The 25,695-nt window shown below is 46.6% G+C and overlaps 2 protein-coding genes across 4 annotated transcripts; one reads left to right on the top strand and one right to left on the bottom strand.

The window, feature by feature from the left end:
- Nucleotides 1-1,916: 1,916 nt before the first annotated feature.
- Nucleotides 1,917-5,881, top strand: tspo.L (translocator protein L homeolog). Its single transcript, NM_001086756.1, has 4 exons — nt 1,917-1,958; nt 4,028-4,220; nt 4,346-4,484; nt 5,548-5,881. Exons 2-4 carry the CDS (start codon nt 4,042-4,044, stop codon nt 5,722-5,724), a joined length of 495 nt encoding a protein of 164 aa, NP_001080225.1. The 5' UTR covers nt 1,917-1,958; nt 4,028-4,041; the 3' UTR covers nt 5,725-5,881.
- Nucleotides 5,882-9,265: 3,384 nt separating this feature from the next.
- Nucleotides 9,266-21,815, bottom strand: ttll12.L (tubulin tyrosine ligase like 12 L homeolog). Of its 3 annotated transcripts, none has more exons than XM_018251878.2 (14): nt 21,545-21,815; nt 17,354-17,532; nt 17,063-17,261; nt 16,800-16,959; nt 15,155-15,288; nt 14,896-14,972; nt 14,603-14,719; nt 13,654-13,848; nt 13,411-13,522; nt 12,531-12,682; nt 12,153-12,234; nt 11,976-12,044; nt 10,832-10,970; nt 9,266-10,064 (listed from the first exon to the last, which is right to left on the bottom strand). In XM_018251878.2, the coding sequence occupies exons 1-14, from the start codon at nt 21,686-21,688 to the stop codon at nt 9,913-9,915; spliced, it is 1,911 nt and encodes a 636-aa protein (XP_018107367.1). In that variant the 5' UTR covers nt 21,689-21,815; the 3' UTR covers nt 9,266-9,912. The 3 variants fall into 3 exon arrangements, with proteins under 3 accessions (XP_018107367.1, XP_018107368.1, XP_018107370.1); XM_018251879.2 differs by having other exon boundaries at nt 21,508-21,626; XM_018251881.2 differs by having other exon boundaries at nt 21,502-21,624.
- Nucleotides 21,816-25,695: the final 3,880 nt, after the last annotated feature.

Raw genomic sequence — 25,695 nt, 5'->3', positions numbered from 1 at the left:
AGTTGTAGGGACTGGGAGTTGTAGGGTCTGGGAGTTGTACTGGGAGCTGTAGGGTCTGGGAGTTGTACTGGGAGCTGTAGTGACTGGGAGTTGCAATGACTGGGAGTTGCAGTGACTGGAAATTGTAGTGACTGGGAGTTGTACTGGGACTGGGAGTTGTACTGGGACTGGGAGTTGTAATGACTGGGAGTTGTACTGGGAGCTGCAGTGACTGGTAGTTGTACTGGGACTTGGAGTTGCAATGACTGGGAGTTGTTGGGACTGGGAGCTGTAATGACTGGGAGCTGTAGGGCCTGGGAGTTGTACAGGGAGTTGTAATGACTGGGGGTTGTAGGGTCTGGGAGTTGTACTGGGAGTTGAACTGGGACTGGGAATTGTACTGGGACTGGGAGTTGCAATGACTGGGAGTTGCAGGGACTGGGAGTTGCAGGGACTGGGAGCTGTACTGACTGGGAGTTGTACTGGGACTGGGAGCTGTAATGACAAGGAGCTGTAGGGCCTGGGAGTTGTACAGGGACTGGGAGTTGCAGGGACTGGGAGTTGTACTGGGACTAGGAGCTGTAATGACTGGGAGCTGTAGGGCCTGGGAGTTGTACTGGGACTGGGAGTTGTAATGACTGGGAGTTGTACTGGGAGCTGTAGTGACTGGTAGTTGTACTGGGACTTGGAGTTGCAATGACTGGGAGTTGTTGGGACTGGGAGCTGTAATGACTGGGAGCTGTAGGGCCTGGGAGTTGTACAGGGTGTTGTAATGACTGGGGGTTGTAGGGTCTGGGAGTTGTACTGGGAGTTGAACTGGGACTGGGAATTGTACTGGGACTGGGAGTTGCAATGACTGGGAGTTGCAGGGACTGGGAGTTGCAGTGACTGGGAGCTGTACTGACTGGGAGTTGTACTGGGACTGGGAGCTGTAATGACAGGGAGCTGTAGGGCCTGGGAGTTGTACAGGGACTGGGAGTTATACTGGGACTGGGAGCTGTAGGGCCTGGGAGTTGTACTGGGACTGGGAGCTGTAATGACTGGGAGTTGCAGGGCCTGGGAGTTGCAGGGCCTGGGAGTTGCAGGGACTGGGAGTTGCAGTGACTGGGAGTTGTACTGGGACTGGGAGCTGTAGGGCCTGGGAGTTGCAGGGACTGGGAGTTGCAGTGACTGGGAGTTGTACTGGGACTGGGAGCTGTAATGACTGGGAGCTGTAGGGCCTGGGAGTTGTACAGGGACTGGGAGTTGTACAGGGACTGGGAGTTGCAGTGACTGGGAGTTGTACTGGGACTGGGAGCTGTAATGACTGGGAGCTGTAGGGCCTGGGAGTTGTACAGGGAGTTGTAATGACTGGGAGCTGTAGTGACTGGGAGTTGTACTGGGACTTGGAGTTGCAGTGACTGGGAGTTGCAATGAGTGGGAGTTGTAATGACTGGGAGTTGTAATGACTGGAAGCTGTAGGGCCTGGGAGTTGAAAAGTCTGGGAGTTGTACAGGGAGTTGTAATGACTGGGAGTTATAGGGTCTGGGAGTTGTACTGGGACTTGGAGGTGCAATGACTGGGAGCTGTAGGGCCTGGGAGTTGTACAGGGAGTTGAAATGACTGGGAGTTGTAGGGTCTGGGACTGGGAGTTGTACTGGGAGGACTGGGAGTTGTACAGCGGATATATACAGCTATAGCTACACACTTGTACAAACCTACCCGCCCCTTGCAATATAGCGCACATTAATAGCACACTGACCTATATCATCATTCACTGTTGCTGATTTTAATTACAATTGGGTGGATCTCTAAACTCTCCCAATTCCAATATGGCCGCCGCCCTCTTCTTCCTTATCCGGGTGAGGAGCGTCCGCTGGATCCGTAACCCCGCCCACTCTCCAGTAGTTCCACGGTCTGACCACGCCCTGCTCCTCTATCAAGTTGCGCTGCAAGTTCCCGGCAGGAGCAGTTGGAGTTTAGTTAGTGTCGCAGTCAAGGTGAGTTGTGCCGAGGACGCTGTGGGGTGCGGGGCGAGGAGGGGAACATATTCACTGCTTATTCACTGCGCAGGGACTAAACCTCAATCAAAAGTTGTTTTTTTTAAATGCATTTAACTTGTTTTGATCCTTCCAGGCACCTGTTACTCCTCTCAGCCCCAGGTGATGCTGCTTATGTAACTGTCAGCTCACTTAACCCCTGCACAACTTTGTCTTCCCATTAAGACTTGCCTTGGGCTGGGAAGTACAAAAACTTTTCTGTTGTTGGGAATTAAGTTTGGAAACAATTCCTTGGGGTTTGCTGGAGAAGTCAGGGTGGGGCAGCTGAGGACACCCAAACTACCTAATACTTTCCTCTCCTACTGTGGTGCTAGCAGTGCATGCTGGGATTTGTAGTCTATATATATATAGACACATTCTTAATACCTGATAATATTGATTGGTGCAAAAGTGCTTGGTAACCACAGCAACCAGTGAGAGAGTCGCCTTCGTTATAGAAGAGAAGTGGGTCTTGGGTCCCTTTATTGCCCTTTAATTGCCATTTAGTAATAGATCTATAGAGAAATGTGAAATTCCTTATGGTTTCTATGGCCTGTGCTCCTGGCAACCAGATATATAGGGTTAGGCATACTGGGTGTATTCTCCTCCAACTGTCAGGTTAGTGCCTGTGCCGCCCATCATTGGCTTAAATTGCACAGTTATCATCTCTGCTGCACCCCTGTCTTTAAAGGACAAGTAAACACTGCTCTTATTTTATTGACATGTATATTTAGACTGCCAACATTTGAAATGGTGACCCCAAGTCCCTCTCCCAGATTCTGCCCCCTCCCCAGTTTGGGCACAATGGCTCCACCGACTCGGGGAGAGGAAAGGGCGACTGGGGGATGGGGTGCTCTTTGAAAAGGGTTTTGCTGGGGGTTAGGGTTTCCTTGTCCTTTATGCTGACGGGCTGCAGATAAGTGTGGGTGTATCGAGGAGATACCAGGGATCAGCGCTGAGGTTGCAAAGACTCTACATGTCGTGTCTGCAGGTGGCCAATTGAGTTCAGCGCCTGTTTCTGACTGTCAGCTCAGGCCTGTGCCCCTCCCACCGGTTGTGTAAGTGAGATAATGGCGCATGGAGTTATGTACAAACACCAGCGTGGGGAGGTGCAGTCATGTCATTGCATTCCTTTCTCTCGCTGTTGTGCAACAAAAACCCAAAGTTGCTGCAGCCGGTTTTAGCCGCAATCACAGTGGGTGCAGATCTCGTGCAACTCTGGTGCTGCTACTTAGCTTGTCCCCTAAAAAGGTGCCAGGCAGGAAAGGGTGCAGGAGCTTATTTAATGCAACTTTAAAGGACAACTAAAGCCTAACTTAAGAAGTAGCTAGAAATGTTGTACATGATGTTTTGTGCTTCTGCACCAGCCCAAGGCAACCACAGTCCTTTAGCAGTAAAGATCTGTGTCTCCAAAGATGCCCCAGTAGCTCCCCATCTTCTTTTCTGCTGATTCACTGCACATGCTCTGTGCTGCTGTCACTTACTGAGCTTAGGGAGCCACTCACAATATACAGTACACATAGAATAGAAATGTCACAATATAAGGCTGATTAGTAATTAATACACATAATTACTACATGGCAGCACAGAAACCAGTGCAATTAGCATCAGAATTGAATAATCAGCAAACCTGTAGCATCAGTTTATATTACAGCCAGGGAAGCTCATTTTGTGCTGGATAATTAGGGACGAGCCCTAAGCTTAGCTTCTCAACAGCCAATCAGAGCCCACTGAGCATGTGAGTGTCACAGACACTTTCCAAGATGGTGACCCCCTGTGACAAGTTTGAAGTCCTGGATCATTGCTGCTATTGACAAGCTCAAACTTTAGCCTCGTGCAAGAAGTTCACTATATAAAATAGGACATTTTTACCCACGTTCATTTTTAGGGTTTAGTTCTCCTTTAAAGAAACACTTCCCCTTGGATTTCATTGGTGGGATCAGCATCACATAATAGGGCAATTGCTGTGGGTGGAACCAACTGTTCTTTTATTCATCACTCCCCTTATGGAACCCCACCTCTCCTTTCAGTTTTCCTTCCCAGAATGACTTCCTGGGCTCCCGCTATCGGACTCTCGCTCCTCCCCCACGTGGGCGGCATAGTCGGGGGTTTAATAACGAGGAAAGAGGTGAAAACCTGGTACACGACCCTGGTGAAACCTTCCTGGCGCCCCCCCAACTGGATGTTTGGCCCCGTGTGGACCACATTATACACCTCCATGGGGTAAGTGGCACTTTCTCATAGGACTGGACTTTCCTGTGCATGGGAGGAGTCTATTATATATATTTATATATGAGAACACAATGGCTTTGGGATTCAAATGAAATGTTCCATTTCCCCTCCTGTAGCTACGGCTCCTATCTGATCTATAAGGAACTGGGAGGACTGAATGAAAAGGCCGTGGTGCCCCTTGGACTGTATGCCGGCCAGCTGGCCCTCAACTGGGCATGGACTCCCATATTCTTTGGTGCCCACAAGATCGGCTGGGTATGTATCACTGGAAACATACACTGGAGCTCTAGCCCACCTAACTATACAGGGTAGTGATATGCAGGTCGGCCCAAAATCACCGGGTCAGGCAGAGCAATAGCCCCAGAAGTGGGTCGTGGCAGGCAGAATTCCCCACTGCTCAGCTCCTCCCACAACCTCTCTGCCCCTCCCACAACCTCTCTTTGCTCCTCCCACAGCCTCTCTTTGCTGCACCAAGCCCCACGAACGATGGGTTTATATGCTTGCACTTGCCCTCTGATGATGTCAGAGATAGGGGGCAGGACAGGCATGGGTAATAAACAATGGCGTAGCGAGCAGGATTGGGTGTTGACTGCCCTCTTCCCAAGCAGATAGGCCGGGGTAAAGGATAAGTAAACCTTAAAAATATATATATATATTTTTTTCTAATTCCAAGATATTAAAGGATTCATGTACTGTTAAAGGATAAATAAACCTTTAAAATACGTAAATGTAAAACTGACGAGGGGACTATTCTAAGCACTTTTGCGATTTACATTCATTATGTATTCTTTTTTAATTCCAAGATATTAAGGGATACATGTACTGTTAATATGAATGAATTTTGTTACAACAGCGCCACCTGCTGGTCATTTTCCCACCAGTCTGACCAGCAAGTAGTCAAGGAAATTGTCAGGAGAAAGAAAGAGGCTGATGTTCTTCTGCTTAGGAATAAAATTAGAAACCTTTCTCACATCTTTCCTAAGCAGAGGAACATCAGCCTCTTTCTTTCTCCTGACAACTTCCTTGACTACTTGCTGGTCAGACTGGTGGGAAACTGACCAGCAGGTGGTGCTGTTTTAACAAAATTCATTCATATTAACAGTACATGTATCCCTTAATATCTTGGAATAAAATAATGAATGTCAATTACAAACGTGCTTAGAATAGCCCCCTTATCAATTTTACATTCAATTATTTTAAAGGTTTAGTTATCCTTTAAGAAAACAAGTGAGTACTGCAGGCGGCACAACTGCCCCTTTTATTCTCAACCCCCCTCCGCTTCCATGTATAACCCACTGTTATAACTATTTCTTTCTAGGGGCTGGTGGATTTAGTTTTCCTCTGGGGGACCGCTGTGGCCACAACCCTATCTTGGCACCCCATTAGCCGGTCGGCAGCGTATCTGATGCTCCCGTATCTCGCGTGGCTCACGCTGGCGTCCGCCCTCAACTACTGCATCTGGAGGGACAACAAGAAGGAGGACAAGAGCGAGTAGGAAGCCGTAGTTTCTATCAAATGTATCATATTGTTTTATATTGATCAGCCTCGGTCCGTATGATGTACAATGTAAAGCCCCGAGTGTACCTGCAGCGCCGCTGCTCCTGTGAGCGACGGATCATTCCACAATAAAAACCTGAAAGGAATTTACTCTTTTCTCTCCATAGTAATTGTCATTGAATGATCCTCCACAACTCCCAATAACTCAGAACTGCCCAACTGGGGGCATTTAGATTATTATGGCCTCCAGTAAGCTCAGCACCCACCCCAGTGACCAACGAGATACTCGGCACCACTCACTGACCTTGGGTTGTTCAGCAGCCCGCGGATATAACTACAGGTTCTACAGCAACCTGAACAACTGGTTCCTGAATACACTGCCTGCAAGGAGTCTACATGGAAAATAAAGGCCTAACAACAGGGCCTTAGGGAGTAAGACATTTTTGTTAACCACTCAGCAGTCCCACTGGGCTGAATTTCCTGAGAAGAGGAAAGTCTTGTGCTATTGGGCTGCAATGTGACTCAGTAAATGAGATTCATTTTCAGCAGAGCAGCTACTGTTGTTATCGACGCACTACATTAGTGTTTTTCAAAAAAACACTACCGATATACTTATGAGAAGGGATGCACCGAATTTGGGATTTGTCCAGGATTCGGTATTTGGCCAAATCTTTAGCTAAGGATTCGGCCGGATCCAAAATAGTGGATTCGGTGCATCCCTACTCATGAGTACGTGGCCGAGGTAGGAAGGATCTATTCAGGCTAGAGCCATGCAGCGGCTCGGGTATCTGCAAAAACCTGTGGTACCCTGCGGGTTGCATGTAGAAGTTTCGGGAGCAGGTATAGACGCGGGTTTGCCGGTCTTCTTAATAGCGAGTTTTACTCCTTCTTCATTTTACAATGACAGCACTTCCTGTTTTACTCCTTTTTTTCTGATCACGCCTACTTCTGTCACTTCCGGGTTACAATGACAGCACTTCCTGTTTTACTCCTTTTTTTCTGATCACGCCTACTTCTGTCACTTCCGGGTTACAATGACAGCACTTCCTGTTTTACTCCTTTTTTTCTGATCACCCCTACTTCTGTCACTTCCGGGTTACAATGACAGCACTTCCTGTTTTACTCCTTTTTATCTGACCACGCCTACTTCTAATGATGTCACTTCCGGGTTACAATGACAGCACTGTGGTACCCTGCGGGTTGCATGTAGAAGTTTCGGGAGCAGGTATAGACGCGGGTTTGCCGGTCTTCTTAATAGCGAGTTTTACTCCTTGTTCATTTTACAATGAGAGCACTTCCTGTTTTACTCCTTTTTTTCTGATCACGCCTACTAATGATGTCACTTCTGGGTTACAATGACAGCACTTCCTTTTTTACACCTTTTTATTTGATCACCCCTACTTCTAATGTCACTTCCAGGTTACAATGACAGCACTTCCGGTTTTACTCCTTTTTATCTGACCACGCCTACTTCTAATGATGTCACTTCCGGGTTACAATGACAGCACTGTGGTACCCTGCGGGTTGCATGTAGAAGTTTCGGGAGCAGGTATAGACGCGGGTTTGCCGGTCTTCTTAATAGCGAATTTTACTCCTTTTTCGTTTTACAATGACAGCACTTTTGTTTTACTCCTTTTTTCTGATCACCCCTACTTCTAATGATGTCACTTCCGGGTTATAATGACAGCACTTCCCGTTTTACTCGTTTTTTCTGACCTCGCCTACTTCTAATGATGTCACTTCCGGGTTACAATGACCGAACTCCGTTTTACTCCTTTTTTCTGACCACGCCTACTTCTAATGATGTCACTTCTGGGTTACAATGACCACACTTCCTGTTTTTTTCTGATCACCCCTACTTCTAATGTCACTTCCGGGTTATAATGACAGCACTTCCTGTTTTACTCCTTTTTTCTGACCACGCCTACTTCTAATGATGTCACTGCCGGGTTACAATGACAGCACTTCCCGTTTCTTGATGGTCAGCGGATCAGGTTGCAGATAAGGTACAAGTGGATCGGGTTGCGTTCGGGTTTAACAAATTGGTTCCGCGCAGGAGTCTTAATTCAGCCATGTCCAAAGTCCGGTCCGTGGGCCAATTACGACCTGTTTTCAAACTTACACCTGCCCACAGCCTCCATTATGAAATTAATAAAAATGATCGGGATTCATTTAAACAAGGAATCACATGATTGTCTATACTGCTGCCTGTGAGCTGAAGGTGTAAGAAATAGAGACTCTCTCACATACTTCTCTAGTTTACTCACTGGCTCTTGTGTAGCCTGAACCATTGCTGTACAAATATATATATACTGTACATACATACATACATATACACACACAGCGGGTACAATATGAGAATATCAGAAGTCACAGGTGGGCTCCATGGCGACATAAAGGCACAAAACCGCAGAGAGAAATCTTGAGGGAATTGAAATGAGCTGCCAACAGTACTATCTCCATTCACCATAGTCCGACTACACTTTAATAAACAGGGAGAAAGATACACAGAAATAAAATATATAGTGTGGCACCCAGTGTGATATCTTACCTTTCTCTTCATATACAAAGTGCCAGTTTCAATAAAAAATCTCATAAAATAGTTCATTTGCATTTAAAGGGCATGCAAAGGCAAAAGAATTAAATCCCATTTTTACTTTCTTTAATGAAAAAGACACCTATCTCCAATATACTTTAAGTAAAAATGTGTATCGTTTTTATAAGAAACCTGACTGTATGCAGTGAAATTCTCCCTTCATTTACTGCTGTGGATAGGAATTGTCAGACGGTCACTAACTGCTCTGCAGGGAAACAATCATACTTATGAACAGCAGGGGGAGCCCCCGCCTTACTTCCCAGCCATGCAGAACTCAAGCAGCTTTGTTTGTTTCCCTGTAGAGCAGTCGGCGACTGTGTAGAGATTTGTATTGGATTTTATTTCTGCCTTTACATCCCCTTTACTGTTTCCAACTCCAGCTGCAGGGACAAAGATCATGGAGCCAGATTTAAACAGATAAACTGGGATTCTATTTGGAGGATTATTTTGCTGCAGCCACTGGTTCTGCAGAGTTGGAGAAAGTTTGTATTAAACAATACAAAAACTATAAAATCCACATTAGATTACATGACAACACAGGAGCCAGTGCAGTCTGTATATTCTGATTATTAATCAGTCTTGCTGTATCGGCTTCTGGCAGATATTATTTGATAATTTATGACGACCCCTAAGCAGCCCAGATCACACCGAGCATGTGCACAGTCTTGGTCTTGCAAAGATGTATAACAAAGTTACAAGATGGTGACCCCCTGTGGCCAACTTTGAAAGCATAAATTATTTGTTTGATTAGGCTTGTGGTGCAGTAAGTTCATGTTTATGTTTAGTATACAAAATACAGCATTTCTAGCCTTATTCTATTTTACACTTTACTTCCCCTTTAATGTTAATCGTTGAAAGAATATCAGGCTGAATGGTCGGCCCCTACACATTTTCACCTCACCAAATCTGGCCCTCGTCGCAAAAACTTTGGACACCCTTGTGATTATCGTTTAATTTTTTATTTGAGCGACTGTACCAAGCGGCGGGTGGAAAGGGACAAACTAAAATCCACCGATCAACATGGAGACCACAGAAACCCACCACTGCAACCTATTAAGACTCTTCCTGAAATGGTTTGAAAAAAGAAACAACTTCCCGAAAGAAATGCGGAACGGACTCAGGATGGGAAAAAAATTCCCAGGGTGCACTTGTAGCCTTGATCCTACCCACGGCACGGTTAGTGCACTAACAAGTGAGTGGTATATATATATATAGAAATATACTGTATATTGCCTGTGTGCACTGAATATCCCAAGCAGCATATATTCTGGGGGAATGAGATATATATATATATATATATGATATGAGACTGAAATATTACAGGGGGACGAGCATCTTTGGGTACAGTATATTGACTTCTGCATTAACCATAGCTCTTCTGTATTAATCCTGCATTTCCCATAATCCTCAGCAAACCTTTGCCCAGCCCCAAGCAGCAGCCACAAAGCGTAAGCCTTGCCAGCAAGTCACCGAGTCCTATAGAAGCTGTGACATCAGAGTGGGTTGGGGGGGAAGTTTTGGGGGCGCTGCGGTATAAATCCACGTTACCAAGCGTCTGCCCAGCACTTTGGGAGGTGCGAGCTCTTTGCCCTAGAGGATGGGCGTCACGGGGCAGTTGTCGGTCTCGTCCAGGAAGAGGGTGCTGAAGAGGTCGTTGAAAAAGGTGGGGTGGTACCTGCAGGCTCTGGCGCAGTCAGGGTTAAAGTTGACTTCCAGGATTTGAGGCTGCATCACCCGCTTCCCTGATAGGAGACAATGGGGGGGTCATAGGTCAAAGGTTTCAGCTATACAATACAATAAACTACAATTCCCAGCAGCCTCTGGGCTGGATATAAGAGATAAATGCTGGGCAAGCCGTCGGTGCCTTATTCGCACGCGTTCCACACAATTTTTGTAGATCGATAAATGCGGGAGGAGCTGTTGGCGCCTTATGTCTTTTCTATGGGGACGACAAAACCTCTCAGCCTTACTGTAATCACTAGCAAGGGGCGAATCTGTCCCATTTCGCTTTTTTTCCCCCCCCCCCCCCAAGTTTTTCGGCAAATCGGAAAGGGACAGATTTGCCACAAATCTCCCCCCTGCATTTATTGATCTACAAAAAATGTGCGAAACGCGTTGAAGTCAAGGGGCATCAAACTTATTTTGACGTGCAACAAGTTTTACACAAGCGTCAATTTTTCGCCCGAAATGCATTAAAGTAAATGGGCGCTTTATTTTACGGCGACTTTTTTTTGTCCAAATGCATTTAAGTCAATGGGCGTCCAAATAAACTTGACTGCGACAATTTTCACGCACTCAACAATTTTTTGACTTTTTTTCCGTAAATTTTCTTGTGAAACAATTCGCAGGTGGCGAAATGCGTAAATTTGCCGCAAATCCATGCCTGACGAATAAATACGCCCATCACTAGTAATTACTAATAAGTAGCCCAGACCTCTCAGTCTCCCTCCCAGCCCCAATTTACCCCAAATTAGACTCCTTTTCCCTCCTATAAAGAGAAATCTTTTACCTTGGGCGTCAGTGTCCCATTTCAGCATGAGGTCGATGGCGTATATCGCCCGGGACGAGGAATAATCGCAGATTCCGTAAGGCGCAGGTTTGGACGCCGCCACTTGGAATAATTCTCGAAAGCACTTAAACAGCTCCGCCTGGGGGAGGAGCCAAGTTTGCATATATTATTATTAGCCACTATATAGTGAATAAAGTACCCCCTATTGTAAAATATAAGGATATAGTAGGGATGCCCCGAATCCACTATTTTGGATTCGGGCAAATCCTTCGCGAAAGATTCGGGCGAATCCTTCGCGAAAGATTCGGGCGAATGCCGAATCCTAATTTGAATATGCAAATTAGGGGTGGGAAGGAAAAACATTTTTTATTTTTATATTGTGACAAAAAGTCACATGACTTCCCTCCCCACCCCTAATTTGCATATGCAAATTGCGATTCGGTACGGCTGGGAAGAAGGATTCGGAGCACCCCTAATTATAAGTCACCGAGGAGTTCCATGACTCTATTAAACTATATTATATATTTATACAGGTCATGGAACTAATATCCTAAGGGTTACTTTATTAATTATAATACACAAGATTTAGTGAGTCGTGACAAAAGCGACATCACTACTCACCGTTTATAACTGATGACATCACTACTCACCGGTTATAAGGATATCATTTACAAGATATTCATGGCTTTTGTGTATTATATATTTATACAGGTCATGGAACTCCGAGGTAACTTCTAATATCCTCATATTTTCCAACAAGGGCTACTTTATTTATTATAATACACAAGTTTTAGTGAGTCATGTGACAAAAGCGACATCACTACTCACCGTTTATAACTGATGACATCAGAACTCACCGTTTATAAGGATATCATTTACAAGATATTCATGGCTTTTGAGTATTATATATCTATAGCTTTGTACAGACATAAATCATTCCCATCATCCCCTGCACCAGTAGAGCTTACAATCTAAGGGCCCTATCACACACTAGGGGCAGTTTTATCAGGAGCCAAGGAACCTGCCCGTATGTTTCTTGGGTGTGAGATGAAACAGGGATACTCAGAGTAAACCCACAGCCGTGACTACTGTTTAATGGTCAGTTTTCCAGTCTGGCAGCTCCTTCATTCCCAGCGGCACTTACCTGTATGGAGCCCCATTGGATCTCGGGGTACTGCTTCTCAAACAGGGGGATAAACTCATCATAGTGGATCTGAAACACACGGAAAAGGGTTAATACCCACAGCCTGGCACCCCCAAATACACAGATCTGTGGGGGAGGGGTAGTGATTATTTACACCTCACCCATAGGGGCCCCTACCTGTTTCAGCTCAACTCCGGGGGTGTAATTCATTACTGTGAAATGTTTCTCATAATTATCCAACTCATCCAGCGCAAACGGCCTGTCGGGAAGAGAGGAAGTCACATGTCATCAATGAAACCAATCAGCATTGGCTAAAAGAGTCAGCGAATCAGAAGATTCCACAGTGGGTGGGAAGCCTGTACTGTGGCTTGACTGTACGGGGTTAACCCATTAAATACCCAACAAAGAGGGGGTACCATAAAGTGGTGTTAGAGCTTGTCGCTACTGCGGAGCTCTAACACCCCAGAAAACGGGGACTCCCCAATTGGAATATTTGTATATGTGTATGGTAAATGCAAGTGCCGGTTCAGCTGGAGACACAAGAGAGAAGTTCACCTGTTAGCGAATCGGAGCCAGAAGACATTGTAAGCGTAAAGTCTCAGCGGCTGAACCGAGCGGAGCAACACCACATAGCGAACATCGAACTTCACCAGCCCCACGTCATCCCGATGGAAAAGCACCGGATCCTCGATGTACTTACATACAACCTGGGAATGGACATAGAAAACAGCTCATGCTCTGTTATACAGATAGCTAGAATCTCAGCTGCCATAAAGCAGGACAGGACTGCTGCTTACAATGGGGATCAGATAGGATCCGTGCAGCCACTGGGACAGAATGTTCTGTTATACAGATAGCTAGAATCTCAGCTGCCATAAAGCAGGACAGGACTGCTGCTTACAATGGGGATCAGATAGGATCTGTGCAGCCACTGGGACAGAATGTTCTGTTATACAGATAGCTAGAATCTTAGCTGCCATAAAGCAGGACAGGACTGCTGCTTACAATGGGGATCAGATAGGATCTGTGCAGCCACTGGGACAGAATGTTCTGTTATACAGATAGCTAGAATCTCAGCTGCCATAAAGCAGGACAGGACTGCTGCATACACTGGGGATCAGATAGGATCTGTGCAGCCACTGGGACAGAATGTTCTGTTATACAGATAGCTAGAATCTCAGCTGCCATAAAGCAGGGCAGGACTGCTGCTTACAATGGGGATCAGATAGGATCTGTGCAGCCACTGGGACAGAATGTTCTGTTATACAGATAGCTAGAATCTCAGCTGCCATAAAGCAGGACAGGACTGTTGTTACAATGGGGATCAAATAGGATCTGTGCAGCCACTGGGACAGAATGTTCTGTTATACAGATAGCTAGAATCTCAGCTGCCATAAAGCAGGGCATCTTTGTAGTGTAAAACAGGGGGCCAAACCTTGGGGGTACTTTCCCTCTGACGTATAATGTAGGAGAGGTCAGTGGTGACGTGGGTATCGAGGCCCCTCGCCAGGTTCCATGGTTTACAAATCCAGTGATTGTCGTCACCGCTGTAGAGAAGAAGAAAACAAGGAGACACAAGCACCAAATTAATGTTGTGTTACGGTGTTTCCATGTTGCTAGGTTTCAATCCCCCTAGTAACCAGGCATGTGATATTAGGGTTCAGGCACAATTACTGACCGTTGCTCGCGCTGCTTGAAACAACTGATGAACTGCGGAAGTTCCGTGCGTAGGTTAAAGGTCCTTGGCAGCCATCTTGGACCCTCTGGCCCCCCGGCCCGGCGTGAAACAGAGGCCAGACAATCCTTAACGGTGAGGAGGTTCTCGCAGGGGAACTGATTGAGCAGGAGGTGGGGCCTCTCGGTGCTTAGGGTCCTGGCAGGGAAGTTCAACGATTGGTCAGTGGTGAGTGAGACATGTTCCTTTATTTCAAATCAGATTGCAGACTTGAATCAAATGGCTCTACTGATCATTTAAAGGATTTAAAGGATACATAAACCTTAAAAATAAGTGAATGTAAAACCAATGAGGGGGGTTTTCTAAGCACTTTTGCAATGTACATTCATTATTTAATTTTTTTTTGATTCCAAGATATTAAGGGATACATGTGCTGTTAATATGAATGAATTTTGTTACAACAGCGCCACCTGCTGGTCAGTTTCCCACCAGTCTGACCAGCAAGTAGTCAAGGAAGTTGTCAGGAGAAAGAAAGAGGCTGATGTTCTTCTGCTTAGGAATAAAATTAGAAACCTTTCTCACATCTTTCCTAAGCAGAAGAACATCAGCCTCTTTCTTTCTCCTGACAACTTCCTTGACTACTTGCTGGTCAGACTGGTGGGAAACTGACCAGCAGGTGGCGCTGTTGTAACAAAATTCATTCATATTAACAGCACATGTATCCCTTAATATCTTGGAATCATAACAAAATAAATAATGAATGTACATTACAAAAGTGCTAAGAATAGCCCCCTCATCAATTCTACATTCACTTATTTTTAAGATTTACTTATCCTTTAAGAAAGGGGCGGATGCCAGTGTTGTGAAGGCCAATGAAATGTTAGTGAGCTGGTGATTTATACCATAAGGGGGCGTCCACAAGGAATGGAGGGGCGCTGGGGCAGGGGCTCACCTGTAATCCTTGATGTGGGAGAAGTTGAACAGGATATCGGCTTCTTTCTCGTCACCCGTGAACAGGAAACGCGGGTGGCTGAGCCCGGCCAGTACCTGCTCCATGTCTGTGTGTACCCTGTGCGGAGACACCCCGTCACTTCTATAGAACAGCAATGGCAGCACCCGTGATCCTGATATATCTATACACTTATATAGCACCAACAAATTCCACAGCGTCGTACAGAGATTATACATCATTCCGTCAGCTCCCCGGCTGGACTCGAACCCAGAGCCCAACACCCCCAGTCTTACCTGAAGATTTTGTCCTTGGCGGGACAGGCTGGCGCTATGGGAACCGGCAGGGTCTCTTTATTCTCAGAGAAGATTGCCTGCGGAAACAACACGATACTCATCAGTGAGGGGCGTCACTTTACGACACTGCTGTAATTAGTAAATGACAATGCGTCTGCTGTGAACTTCCCATGATGCATAGCGAACAAAAGGGTGATCACAGTGTGGCACTACCAGCAGGGGGCACCACTCTCTATAACCTCAAACTGGGGTCACTCACCTCATAATAACTGGCAGGCGGCTCCGGGGTGTGACTCCCAATGTGACTTAAGTCTACGGGCCGCCACGGGTGCAACAGGCAGTTCCGGATCAGGGGGTCGGACTCTCCGTAGGCAAAATCCCGTGTAACTTCCTCTGAAGAGAGAAAACATGAATCACAAGCAAGTTCTTATTATTCACACACTGCCCCCAGCAGGAAGTGGTTTCCACTGATACACTGCCCCCAGCAGGAAGTTATCATTGACACAGTGCCCCCAGCAGGAAGTGGTTCCCATGGACACAGTGCCCCCAGCAGGAAGTGGTTCCCATGGACACAGTGCCCCCAGCAGGAAGTGGTTCCCATGGACACAGTGCCCCCAGCAGGAAGTTGTTCCCATGGACACAGTGTCCCCAGCAGGAAGTGGTTCCCATGGACACAGTGCCCCCAGCAGGAAGTGGTTCCCATGGACACAGTGCCCCCAGCAGGAAGTTGTTCCCATGGACACAGTGTCCCCAGCAGGAAGTTGTTCCCATGGACACAGTGCCCCCAGCAGGAAGTTGTTCCCATGGACACAGTGCCCCCAGCAGGAAGTTGTTCCCATGGACACAGTGCCCCCAGCAGGAAGTTGTTCCCATGGACACAGTGCCCCCAGCAGGAAGTTGTTATCATGGACACACTGCCCCCAGCAGGAAGTTGTTCCCATGGACACACTGCCCCCAGCAGGAAGTTGTTCCCATGGACACACTGCCCCCAGCAGGAAGTTGTTCCCATGGACACACTGCCCCCAGCAGGAAGTTGTTCCCATTGACACACTGCCCCCAGCAGGAAGTTGTTCCCATAGACACACTGCCCCCAGCAGGAAGTTGTTCCCATTGACACACTGCCCCCAGCAGGAAGTTGTTCCCATTGACACACTGCCCCCAGCAGGAAGTTGTTCCCATTGACACACTGCCCCCAGCAGGAAGTTGTTCCCATTGACACACTGCCCCCAGCAGGAAGTTGTTATCATTGACACACTGCCCCCAGCAGGAAGTTGTTATCATTGACACACTGCCCCCAGCAGGAAGTTGTTCTCATTGACACACTGCCCCAGCAGGAAGTTGTTCCCATTGACACACTGCCCCAGCAGGAAGTTGTTCCCATTGACACACTGCCCCCAGCAGGAAGTTGTTCCCATGGACACACTGCCCCCAGCAGGAAGTTGTTCCCATTGACACACTGCCCCCAGCAGGAAGTTGTTCCCATTGACACACTGCCCCCAGCAGGAAGTTGTTCTCATTGACACACTGCCCCCAGCAGGAAGTTGTTCCCATTGACACACTGCCCCCAGCAGGAAGTTGTTCTCATTGACACACTGCCCCCAGCAGGAAGTTGTTCTCATTGACACACTGCCCCCAGCAGGAAGTTGTTCTCATTGACACACTGCCCCCAGCAGGAAGTTGTTATCATTGACACACTGCCCCCAGCAGGAAGTTGTTCCCATTGACACACTGCCCCCAGCAGGAAGTTGTTCTCATTGACACACTGCCCCCAGCAGGAAGTTGTTCCCATTAATACACTGTCCCCAGCAGGAGTGGGTGGTGCTACACTGATACCTGTGGGTTTAGGGAGAGAGGAGACAAGAAGACAAAATAACCCGACTGAACAACACCCAGTCCCCCAGTACCTCCATTTTCCAGGTCCCTCAGGGGCCACAAGATGGTGAAGGCGATTTGCTGAGGGAAGTAGAACAAGGGAGCGGTACAAAACGTTGGCTCATTGGAATGCTGGATCCGAGATCCGAACTCATCCATAATGTACCAGACTGGAACCTTCTCCTCTGCCGACTGCAGAAATCATATAAGGACCCAAAGTGACCAATCAGGTGAGACCAGGTCAGTACTGGCCGTAAATATTAAACATGAAGCTCAGTGATGGGACCTGACTTACCCCATGGGAGAGCTGGTAGGTTTGGTTGTATTTCCACATGTCCTGAAGCACCGCCTCCACCACGCCTTCATCAGGCACCTCCCCATGGAACGGCAGCCCCATGAGATTGGCCATGCGGTGCAGGAGGCCGGGCACTTGCAGGAGCTGCTGGCGGGCGTGATCTACACGGTATGTCCAGGCGTGGTCAATGAGGAAGATGCTGGAAAGGAAGGCGGGGTTAGAGCAGGAGTGACTTCAGTTTCCTGTTCTGTCCAAGTGTATGATAAAGGGAAGGGGCGTGGCCAGACTCACCTGTTGGGATCAGAGGCTTGGAGTCCCCCTTCATTGGTTACAATCACTTTGAAGGACAGCTCAGTGCCGGGATTTGGCTTCTTCATTTCTGACTCCTGTTGCTCTTCATCATCATCTTCATCGTCCTCCTCTGCCTCCTCCACCTGCATAATCCCGAATATCTCCCCCGCATCAAACACCTGGGGTGACACAGAAACATCATGGGGTGGCGGCAAAGCCAAATTCATTCCATTATTGGTTAATCCCAGGAAGGCCAAACAATGGAGGGATATAGGGGAGGCGAATGAAGGCCATATAATGGGGGATATAGGGGATGAGAATGAAGGCAGGGAGGCCATATAATGGGGGGGGGATATAGGGGAGAAGAATGAAGGAAGGGAGGCCATATAATGGGGGATATAGGGGAGGAGAATGAAGGCAGGGAGGCCATATAATGGGGGGGGGGATATAGGGGAGAAGAATGAAGGCAGGGAGGCCATATAATGGGGGGGGGATATAGGGGAGAAGAATGAAGGAAGGGAGGCCATATAATGGGGGATATAGGGGAGGAGAATGAAGGAAGGGAGGCCATATAATGGGGGGGGGGATATAGGGGAGAAGAATGAAGGCAGGGAGGCCATATAATGGGGGGGGGATATAGGGGAGAAGAATGAAGGAAGGGAGGCCATATAATGGGGGGGGGATATAGGGGAGAAGAATGAAGGCAGGGAGGCCATATAATGGGGGGGGGATATAGGGGAGAAGAATGAAGGAAGGGAGGCCATATAATGGGGGATATAGGGGAGGAGAATGAAGGAAGGGAGGCCATATAATGGGGGGATATAGGGGAGGAGAATGAAGGCAGGGAGGCCATATAATGGGGGGATATACAGGAGGAGAATGAAGGCAGGGAGGCCATATAATGGGGGATATAGGGGAGGAGAATGAAGGAAGGGAGGCCATATAATGGGGGGATATAGGGGAGAAGAATGAAGGCAGGGAGGCCATATAATGGGGGATCAGGGGCGTAACTATAGAGGAAGCAGACCCTGCGGCTGCAGGGGGGCCCAGGAGGTATAGGGGCCCCACGAGGCCCTAATTCATATAAAATTTCAATAAATATTGGAGAAACAAGTCAACCCCAAAACATTTTGGGGGCCTGAAAAATAATTTGCTGTGGGGCCCAGTAATATCTAGTTACGCCACTGTGGGGGATATAGGGGAGGAGAATGAAGGCAGGGAGGCCATATAATGGGGGGATATAGGGGAGAAGAATGAAGGCAGGGAGGCCATATAATGGGGGGATATAGGGGAGGAGAATGAAGGAAGGGAGGCCATATAATGGGGGGATATAGGGGAGGAGAATGAAGGAAGGGAGGCCATATAATGGGGGATATAGGGGAGGAGAATGAAGGCAGGGAGGCCATATAATGGGGGATATAGGGGAGGCCATATAATGGGGGATATAGGGGAGGCCATATAATGGGGGATATAGGGGAGGCAAAATAATGGGGGATATAGGGGAGGCCATATAATGGGGGGATATAGGGGAGGAGAATGAAGGAAGGGAGGCCATATAATGGGGGATATAGGGGAGGAGAATGAAGGCAGGGAGGCCATATAATGGGGGGATATAGGGGAGGAGAATTAAGGCAGGGAGGCCATATAATGGGGGGATATAGGGGAGAAGAATGAAGGCAGGGAGGCCATATAATGGGGGGATATAGGGGAGGAGAATGAAGGAAGGGAGGCCATATAATGGGGGGATATAGGGGAGGAGAATGAAGGAAGGGAGGCCATATAATGGGGGATATAGGGGAGGAGAATGAAGGCAGGGAGGCCATATAATGGGGGATATAGGGGAGGCCATATAATGGGGGATATAGGGGAGGCAAAATAATGGGGGATATAGGGGAGGCCATATAATGGGGGGATATAGGGGAGGAGAATGAAGGAAGGGAGGCCATATAATGGGGGATATAGGGGAGGAGAATGAAGGCAGGGAGGCCATATAATGGGGGATATAGGGGAGGCAAAATAATGGGGGATATAGGGGAGGCAAAATAATGGGGGATATAGGGGAGGCCATATAATGGGGGATATAGGGGAGGCCATATAATGGGGGGATATAGGGGAGGCCATATAATGGGGGATATAGGGGAGGCCATATAATGGGGGGATATAGGGGAGGCCATATAATGGGGGATATAGGGGAGGCCATATAATGGGGGGGATATAGGGGAGGAGAATGAAGGAAGGGAGGCCATATAATGGGGGGATATAGGGGAGGAGAATGAAGGAAGGGAGGCCATATAATGGGGGATATAGGGGAGGCCATATACAGTAAGTATTGACTCAGGAAGACATAGAGAACATGATATGAGATCAGGGAGTTGAATAGCCGGGGAGCAGCAAGTTTGCAGGGAATAATGATACAATATTAGAGGGAGGGAGTCGGATATAGCAGTGCAGGGGGAGGGGCACGCCCGGGCACATGAGGAGCAAATGAGTAAAAGCAGACGTGCCCAGTCTTGTTTGTCAGTCTGGATGTGCCAACCTGCTGTACCCACACACACGAGGGTTAATCCTTATAAATACAGAGTTGACTCTGCCCCACCCTCTGGTTCTGATTCTGTAGGACTAGAATGTAAAGAAAAACTAACAATTGTACATGCACTGCTGGTTGTGACTCTTAAAACAATGTAGCAGAAGTTAGGAGTATGTGTTTGTCTCCACAGCTGCTTCTGCTACATTGTATCACAAGTGAGAAGTCAGAACTAGCAGTGCAGAGTACAGGAAGGGCACAATACATGTTAGTGAAGGAGCACAGGATGAACTACAGCTCCCAGTCTAACACCATCTGCTGGGGATTCTGGGACTTGTAGTTCCGCAATGGCTAAACGGAAGAGAGTGGAAAATATATATTTAATGGGGCCCCAAGTCACCCAAAGGTTTTGGTGTCGTCCTGCTGAACTACATCTCCCAGCATGCCTCAGTATTAAAGAGATATTACCCTACTTGAACTTCCCCAACATTTCAACCACAATTCCCATATCATCATCCCATGTCTTGTTTGTCTACACTCACTGCCCCCTTACTCACTCACTCTCACTAATACTCACTCTTACTGTCCACTTACTCATGCTCACTACTACTCATACTCACTGCCCCTTCTTGCACTCAACGTGACCCTACTCACTCTCTCGCTACTCACACTCTACACACACTCACTGCCCCTTACTTACTCACTCATTGCTGCTCTACTCACACTTACTACCCCTTACTCACTCTCACTACTACTCACACTCACTGCCCCTCAACTCACTCACACTCACTAACCACTACTCACTGCCCCTCTACTCATGCTCACTACTACTCACACTCACTGCCCCCTTCTTTCACTCACTGTGACTCTACTCACTCTCACTGCCCCTTACTCACTCTCTCACTACTCACACTACTTGCACTCACTGCCCCTTACTCACACTACTACTTACTCACAACTCCTCACCACTACTCACTCCTACTGTCCTTCTACTCACACTCACTGCCTCCTTAATCACTCTCACTACTACTCATTCACCACTACTCACACTCACTGCCCCCTTACTCACTCTCACTACTACTCACTCTTACTCACCCTCACAACTACTCACACTACGACTACTCATGTTCACTGCCCCTCTACTCACACTCACTACTCCTCAAACTCACTGCCCCCTTCTTGCACTCACCGTGAACCTACTCACTCTCTCACTACTCACACTCACTGTCCCCTTACTCACTCTCACTCACTACTACTCATGCTCACTAACCACTACTCACACTTCACTGCCCCTCTACTCACTTACTCTCACTACTAAATCACTACTACTCACTCACCACTACTCACACTCACTCACTACTATTCATGCTCACTAACCACTACTCACACTCACTGCCCCTTCTTGCACTCAACGTGACCCTACTCACTCTCTCACTACTCACACTCACTAACCACTACTCACACTTCACTGCCCCTCTACTCACTTATTCTCACTACTACTTAATCACTACTACTCACTCACCACTACTCACACTCACTCACTACTATTCATGCTCACTAACCACTACTCACACTCACTACTACTCACACTTCACTGCCTCTCTACTCACTCACTACTACTCACACTCACAGTAACACACAGTCAGTGCCGCCAGTGTGTCCGGTACCTCCCCGTGCAGTTTGCGGTACAGAGCGGCCCAGTAGAGCTGGGGGATCCCGGAGGCGGTGAGGGCGGTCAGGTGCAGAGACACGAACTGGGCGAAACCCTCATCTTGTTGCGGCTCCTCAGCTGCACAGTCAGAGCCGGCCATGCTTCCCGGGAGGCGGCGCCACTCGCACGAAGTCAGTCACGGAGAGGGGAAGAGTCACTAATGGGAGGGCACAGTGATTCGCCGGAGATCTGACGGGGACAGGGGAGGAGTCAGTCTCGGGGAGGAGCTGAGTTTGACGTCTGAAGCTTCCTTGGGGGGCGGGGATGTCTGGCGGGGAGGAGCCTGCTGAAAACTGGGATCTCATTGTCTTATCGGAAGTGAATGACTGGGAGAGACGCAAGAGGCAAAAAGCAGAAGCGCCTCAATCAGGGGAGGGGGCGGAGCCTCAGCGGGACTCAATCATTGGCTTCAACTCGAGTCCCTCCCCTTCACACGTCACTGAGCCTTAAAGGGGAACTGCACCCAAACACAAGGCTTGATTCTGTGTCACTCCCCAATTAAAAAACACTTCAAATGCTGCTACTGAAATGGATCAGAACATGAAGGGACAATAAAAGAACAACGTCGAGAAAATGTCAAATCAGGGGACTGTGAGCAAAAGCTTAAAGGGATACTGTCATGGGAAAAAAACATTTTTTCAAAACACATCAGTTAATAGTGCTGCTCCAGCAGAATTCTGCACTGAAATCCATTTCTCAAAAGAGCAAACAGATTTTTTTATATTCAATTTTGAAATCTGACATGGGGCTAGACATTTTGTCAATTTCCCAGCTGCCCCCAGTCATGTGACTTGTGCTCTGATAAACTTCAGCCACTCTTTACTGCTGTACTGCAAGTTGGAGTGATATCACCCCCTCCCTTTCTCCCCAGCAGCCAAACAAAAGAACAATGGGAAGGTAACCAGATAGCAGCTCCCTAACACAAGATAACAGCTGCCTGGTAGATCTAAGAACAACACTCAATAGTAAAATCCAGGTCCCACTGAGACACATTCAGTTACATTGAGAAGGAAAAACAGCAGCCTGCCAGAAAGCATTTCTCTCCTGAAGTGCAGGCACAAGTCACATGACATGGGGCAGCTGGGAAACTGACAATATGTCTAGCCCCATGTCAGATTTCAAAATTGAATATAAAAAAATCTGTTTGCTCTTTTGAGAAATGGATTTCAGTGCAGAATTCTGCTGGAGTAGCACTATTAACTGATGCATTTTGAAAAATTTTTTTTTTCCCATGACAGTATCCCTTTAATGTTTTCAATGCAGGAAGCGTCTCCTGTTGCTCTTCTGCTCCTGTAACCCAATGTCTGAATCATTCAAAAACTATAAACATGTAGTCATAAAGACCAATGGAAAAGTTGCTTGGAATGAGCTATTCTATCAAATACTAAAACTTATTGCTTCAGCTTTAAGTTCAATTGTAGAATCTTCTAGAATGGCCAGTTTGGAGCAACTTTTCAATTGGTCTTCATTATTTATTTATTACAGGGTTATTTGCCTTTCTTCTTTTGACTCTTTCCAGCTTTCAAATAGGGGGTCGCCGACCCCATAAAAAAACAAATGCTCTGTAAGGCTACAAATGTATTGTTATTGCTACTTTTTATTCCTCATCTTTCTATTCAGGCCTCTCCTATTCATATTTCTGTCTCTTATTCAAATCAATGCATGGTTGCTAGGGGAATTTGGAACCTAGCAACCAGGCCGCTGAAATTGCAAACTGTTGAATAAAAGCTAAATAACTCAAAAACCACAAATAGTAAAAAATAAAAACCAATTGCAAATTGTCTCAGAATATTCCTCTCTACATCATACTAACAGTTAATTTAAAGGGGAACAACCCCCTTTCACAAAAGCTTTTGTCATTCTATGCAGTTGCCACCCAGACAGACCAGCAGAGGGCGCTCCTATTACACATTCACAATAGTTGTGTTAGTAATAATTAGCAAAACGAGAATTTTGACTGCCGCGTCAATTCTGACGCTCGCGTCAGTTTTGACGCCGGTGTTAAAGACAATGGGCCTCCGAATAATGTTGACGCGCAACGGTTTTGAGTCCCCGGGATTGGCATGGGATCTGCAGTAGTGATAAGCGAATTTGTCCAAATTAGCGAAACTCATTGAAGTCAATAGGCAAAAACGTTGACGCGCGTCAAATTTTGACGTCCGCAACAATTGTTATACGCGCACCTATTTTGGCCAAATGCATTTAAGTCAATGGGCGTCCGAATAATTTCGACGCGCAACAATGTTTATGCACGAGACTGACGCGCGGCGGAATTTTTTATACGCAGTGGATTTTTCATGGCAGTTTCGCAAATTTATTCGCAAACGTGGAAATTCGTGGAAAAGAAAAGCGACAGAGGCAGCAGTAAAATGAAAGTCATTTTATTACAGTGGTGGCCACGTAGATGGCAACAACATGTTATAGTTCAGCAACGTCGGGTATGAAACACAAGTATAATGATAAACGCCCGCTGTTTTACATCATTGACCTTTTTTATGAAGAGTAACAAAAGCTTAAATAGTCTCGTACACTTTGCGCTTGTATATTACAAGGAAACTCTCAAAAGGTGCATTTACTTTTACCAACTGGAGTGGAGACTCATTAAGGGCCCACTCATCTGTTACTCAAGGGCTGGGGGTTGTGGGAAAACTATTTATAAGGCGGTTGTTCACAAAAGTGTCAGTTTCTGTTTAAGAGGGTTGTTCCCCTTTAAATTAACTGTTAGTTTGATGTAGAGAGGGATATTCTGAGACAATTTGCAATTGGTTTTAATTTTTTATTATGTGTGGTTTTTGAGTTATTTCGCTTTTTATTCAGCAGCTCTCCAGTTTGTAATTTCAGCAGTCTGGTTGCTAGGGTCCAAATTCCCCTAGCAACCATGCATTGATTAAAATAAGAGACTGGCATATGAACAGGAGAGGCCTGAATAGAAAGATGAGTAACAAAAAGTAGCAATAACAATACACTTGTTTTTTTAGATGGGGTCAGTGACCCCCATTTGAAAGCTGGAAAAAGTCTAAAAAATTATTCAAAAACTATAGCAAATAAATAATGAAGACCGACTGAAAAGTACTAAAGTACTAAACATACTAAAGGTTAACTTAAAGCTTTAATGAGTGAGCGAGGCTGCTCATGCAACTCCCGCATATGGTTATAGTTTGGTTAAAAGTAATACAGGTAGGGGATCTGTTATCCAGAAAGCTCTGAATTATGAAAAGGCCGTCTCCCGTAGACTCCATTTTATCCAAATAATCCAAATATTTAAAACTGATTTCCTTTTTCTGTGTAATAATAAAACAGTCGCTTGTACTTGATCCCAACTAAGATATAATTAATCCTTATTGGAAGCAAAACCAGCCTATTGGGTTTATTTAATGTTTATATGATTTTCTAGTAGACTTAAGGTATGAAGATCCAAATTACAGCTAGATCCATTATCCGGAAAACCCGTGGTCTCGAGCATTCTGGATAAAAGGTCCCATACCTGTACCATGTATTTGATCCCAACTAAGATATAATTAATCCTTATTGGAAGCAAAACCAGCCTATTGGGTTTATTTAATGTTTATATGATTTTCTAGTAGACTTAAGGTATGAAGATCCAAATTATGGAAAGATCCATTATCTGGAAAGCCCCAGGTTCCAAGCATTCTGGATAACAGGTGCTATACCTGTACATGGAATGATACAAAGATGCACCTTTATACACAGAGTTGTACTGGTTAGCGTTGTTATAGTTCAGCAACATCACTGACACTGTACATTGATTTGTGTTGTCAGTAGAGGTGAGAGTTCCTTGGTCACTAACTGGTTTCCCAGCCCCAGTCTTATTTCCCTCATAGGCCTAAATAACGTCTATAGCCTATATCTCGATTGCTGTGAGTATGGGCCCCGGGGTTCCTTGAGGGGCCCCAGCAAGTCCAGTTCAACACTGACGACAGGTTGAAATGGGAGCCCTCTTTATACCTCTCAGCTGCACTAAATGATTCTTCTTATAGATCCCCTTCACATAGGCATTTTAAAGGGAAAAGACACATTAATAATCGGGGTTTGTCCTCAGTATTGTTCCCATTAATGTGTCTCTTCCCCTTTAAATACATGTGGGTC

The sequence above is a fragment of the Xenopus laevis genome, chromosome 3L, assembly GCF_017654675.1.
Source record: "Xenopus laevis strain J_2021 chromosome 3L, Xenopus_laevis_v10.1, whole genome shotgun sequence".
In the NCBI taxonomy this organism is placed as follows: Eukaryota; Metazoa; Chordata; class Amphibia; order Anura; family Pipidae; genus Xenopus; species Xenopus laevis.
Note: the sequence above shows the minus strand (reverse complement) of the source record. Positions and strands in the feature narration are given on the sequence as shown.

Excerpts from the sequence above, each read along its gene's own strand:
- tspo.L (NM_001086756.1), top strand. The coding sequence starts at position 4,042 with ATGACTTCCTGGGCTCCCGCTATCGGACTCTCGCTCCTCCCCCACGTG. Across the intron at positions 4,221-4,345 it reads ACATTATACACCTCCATGGG|CTACGGCTCCTATCTGATCT; the intron begins GTAAGTGGCACT and ends CCCCTCCTGTAG. Across the intron at positions 4,485-5,547 it reads GTGCCCACAAGATCGGCTGG|GGGCTGGTGGATTTAGTTTT; the intron begins GTATGTATCACT and ends ATTTCTTTCTAG.
- ttll12.L (XM_018251878.2), bottom strand. The coding sequence starts at position 21,688 with ATGGCCGGCTCTGACTGTGCAGCTGAGGAGCCGCAACAAGATGAGGGT. Across the intron at positions 17,262-17,353 it reads CAAGCCTCTGATCCCAACAG|CATCTTCCTCATTGACCACG; the intron begins GTGAGTCTGGCC and ends CTTCCTTTCCAG. Across the intron at positions 14,973-15,154 it reads CGCCTGCCAGTTATTATGAG|GCAATCTTCTCTGAGAATAA; the intron begins GTGAGTGACCCC and ends TTGTTTCCGCAG.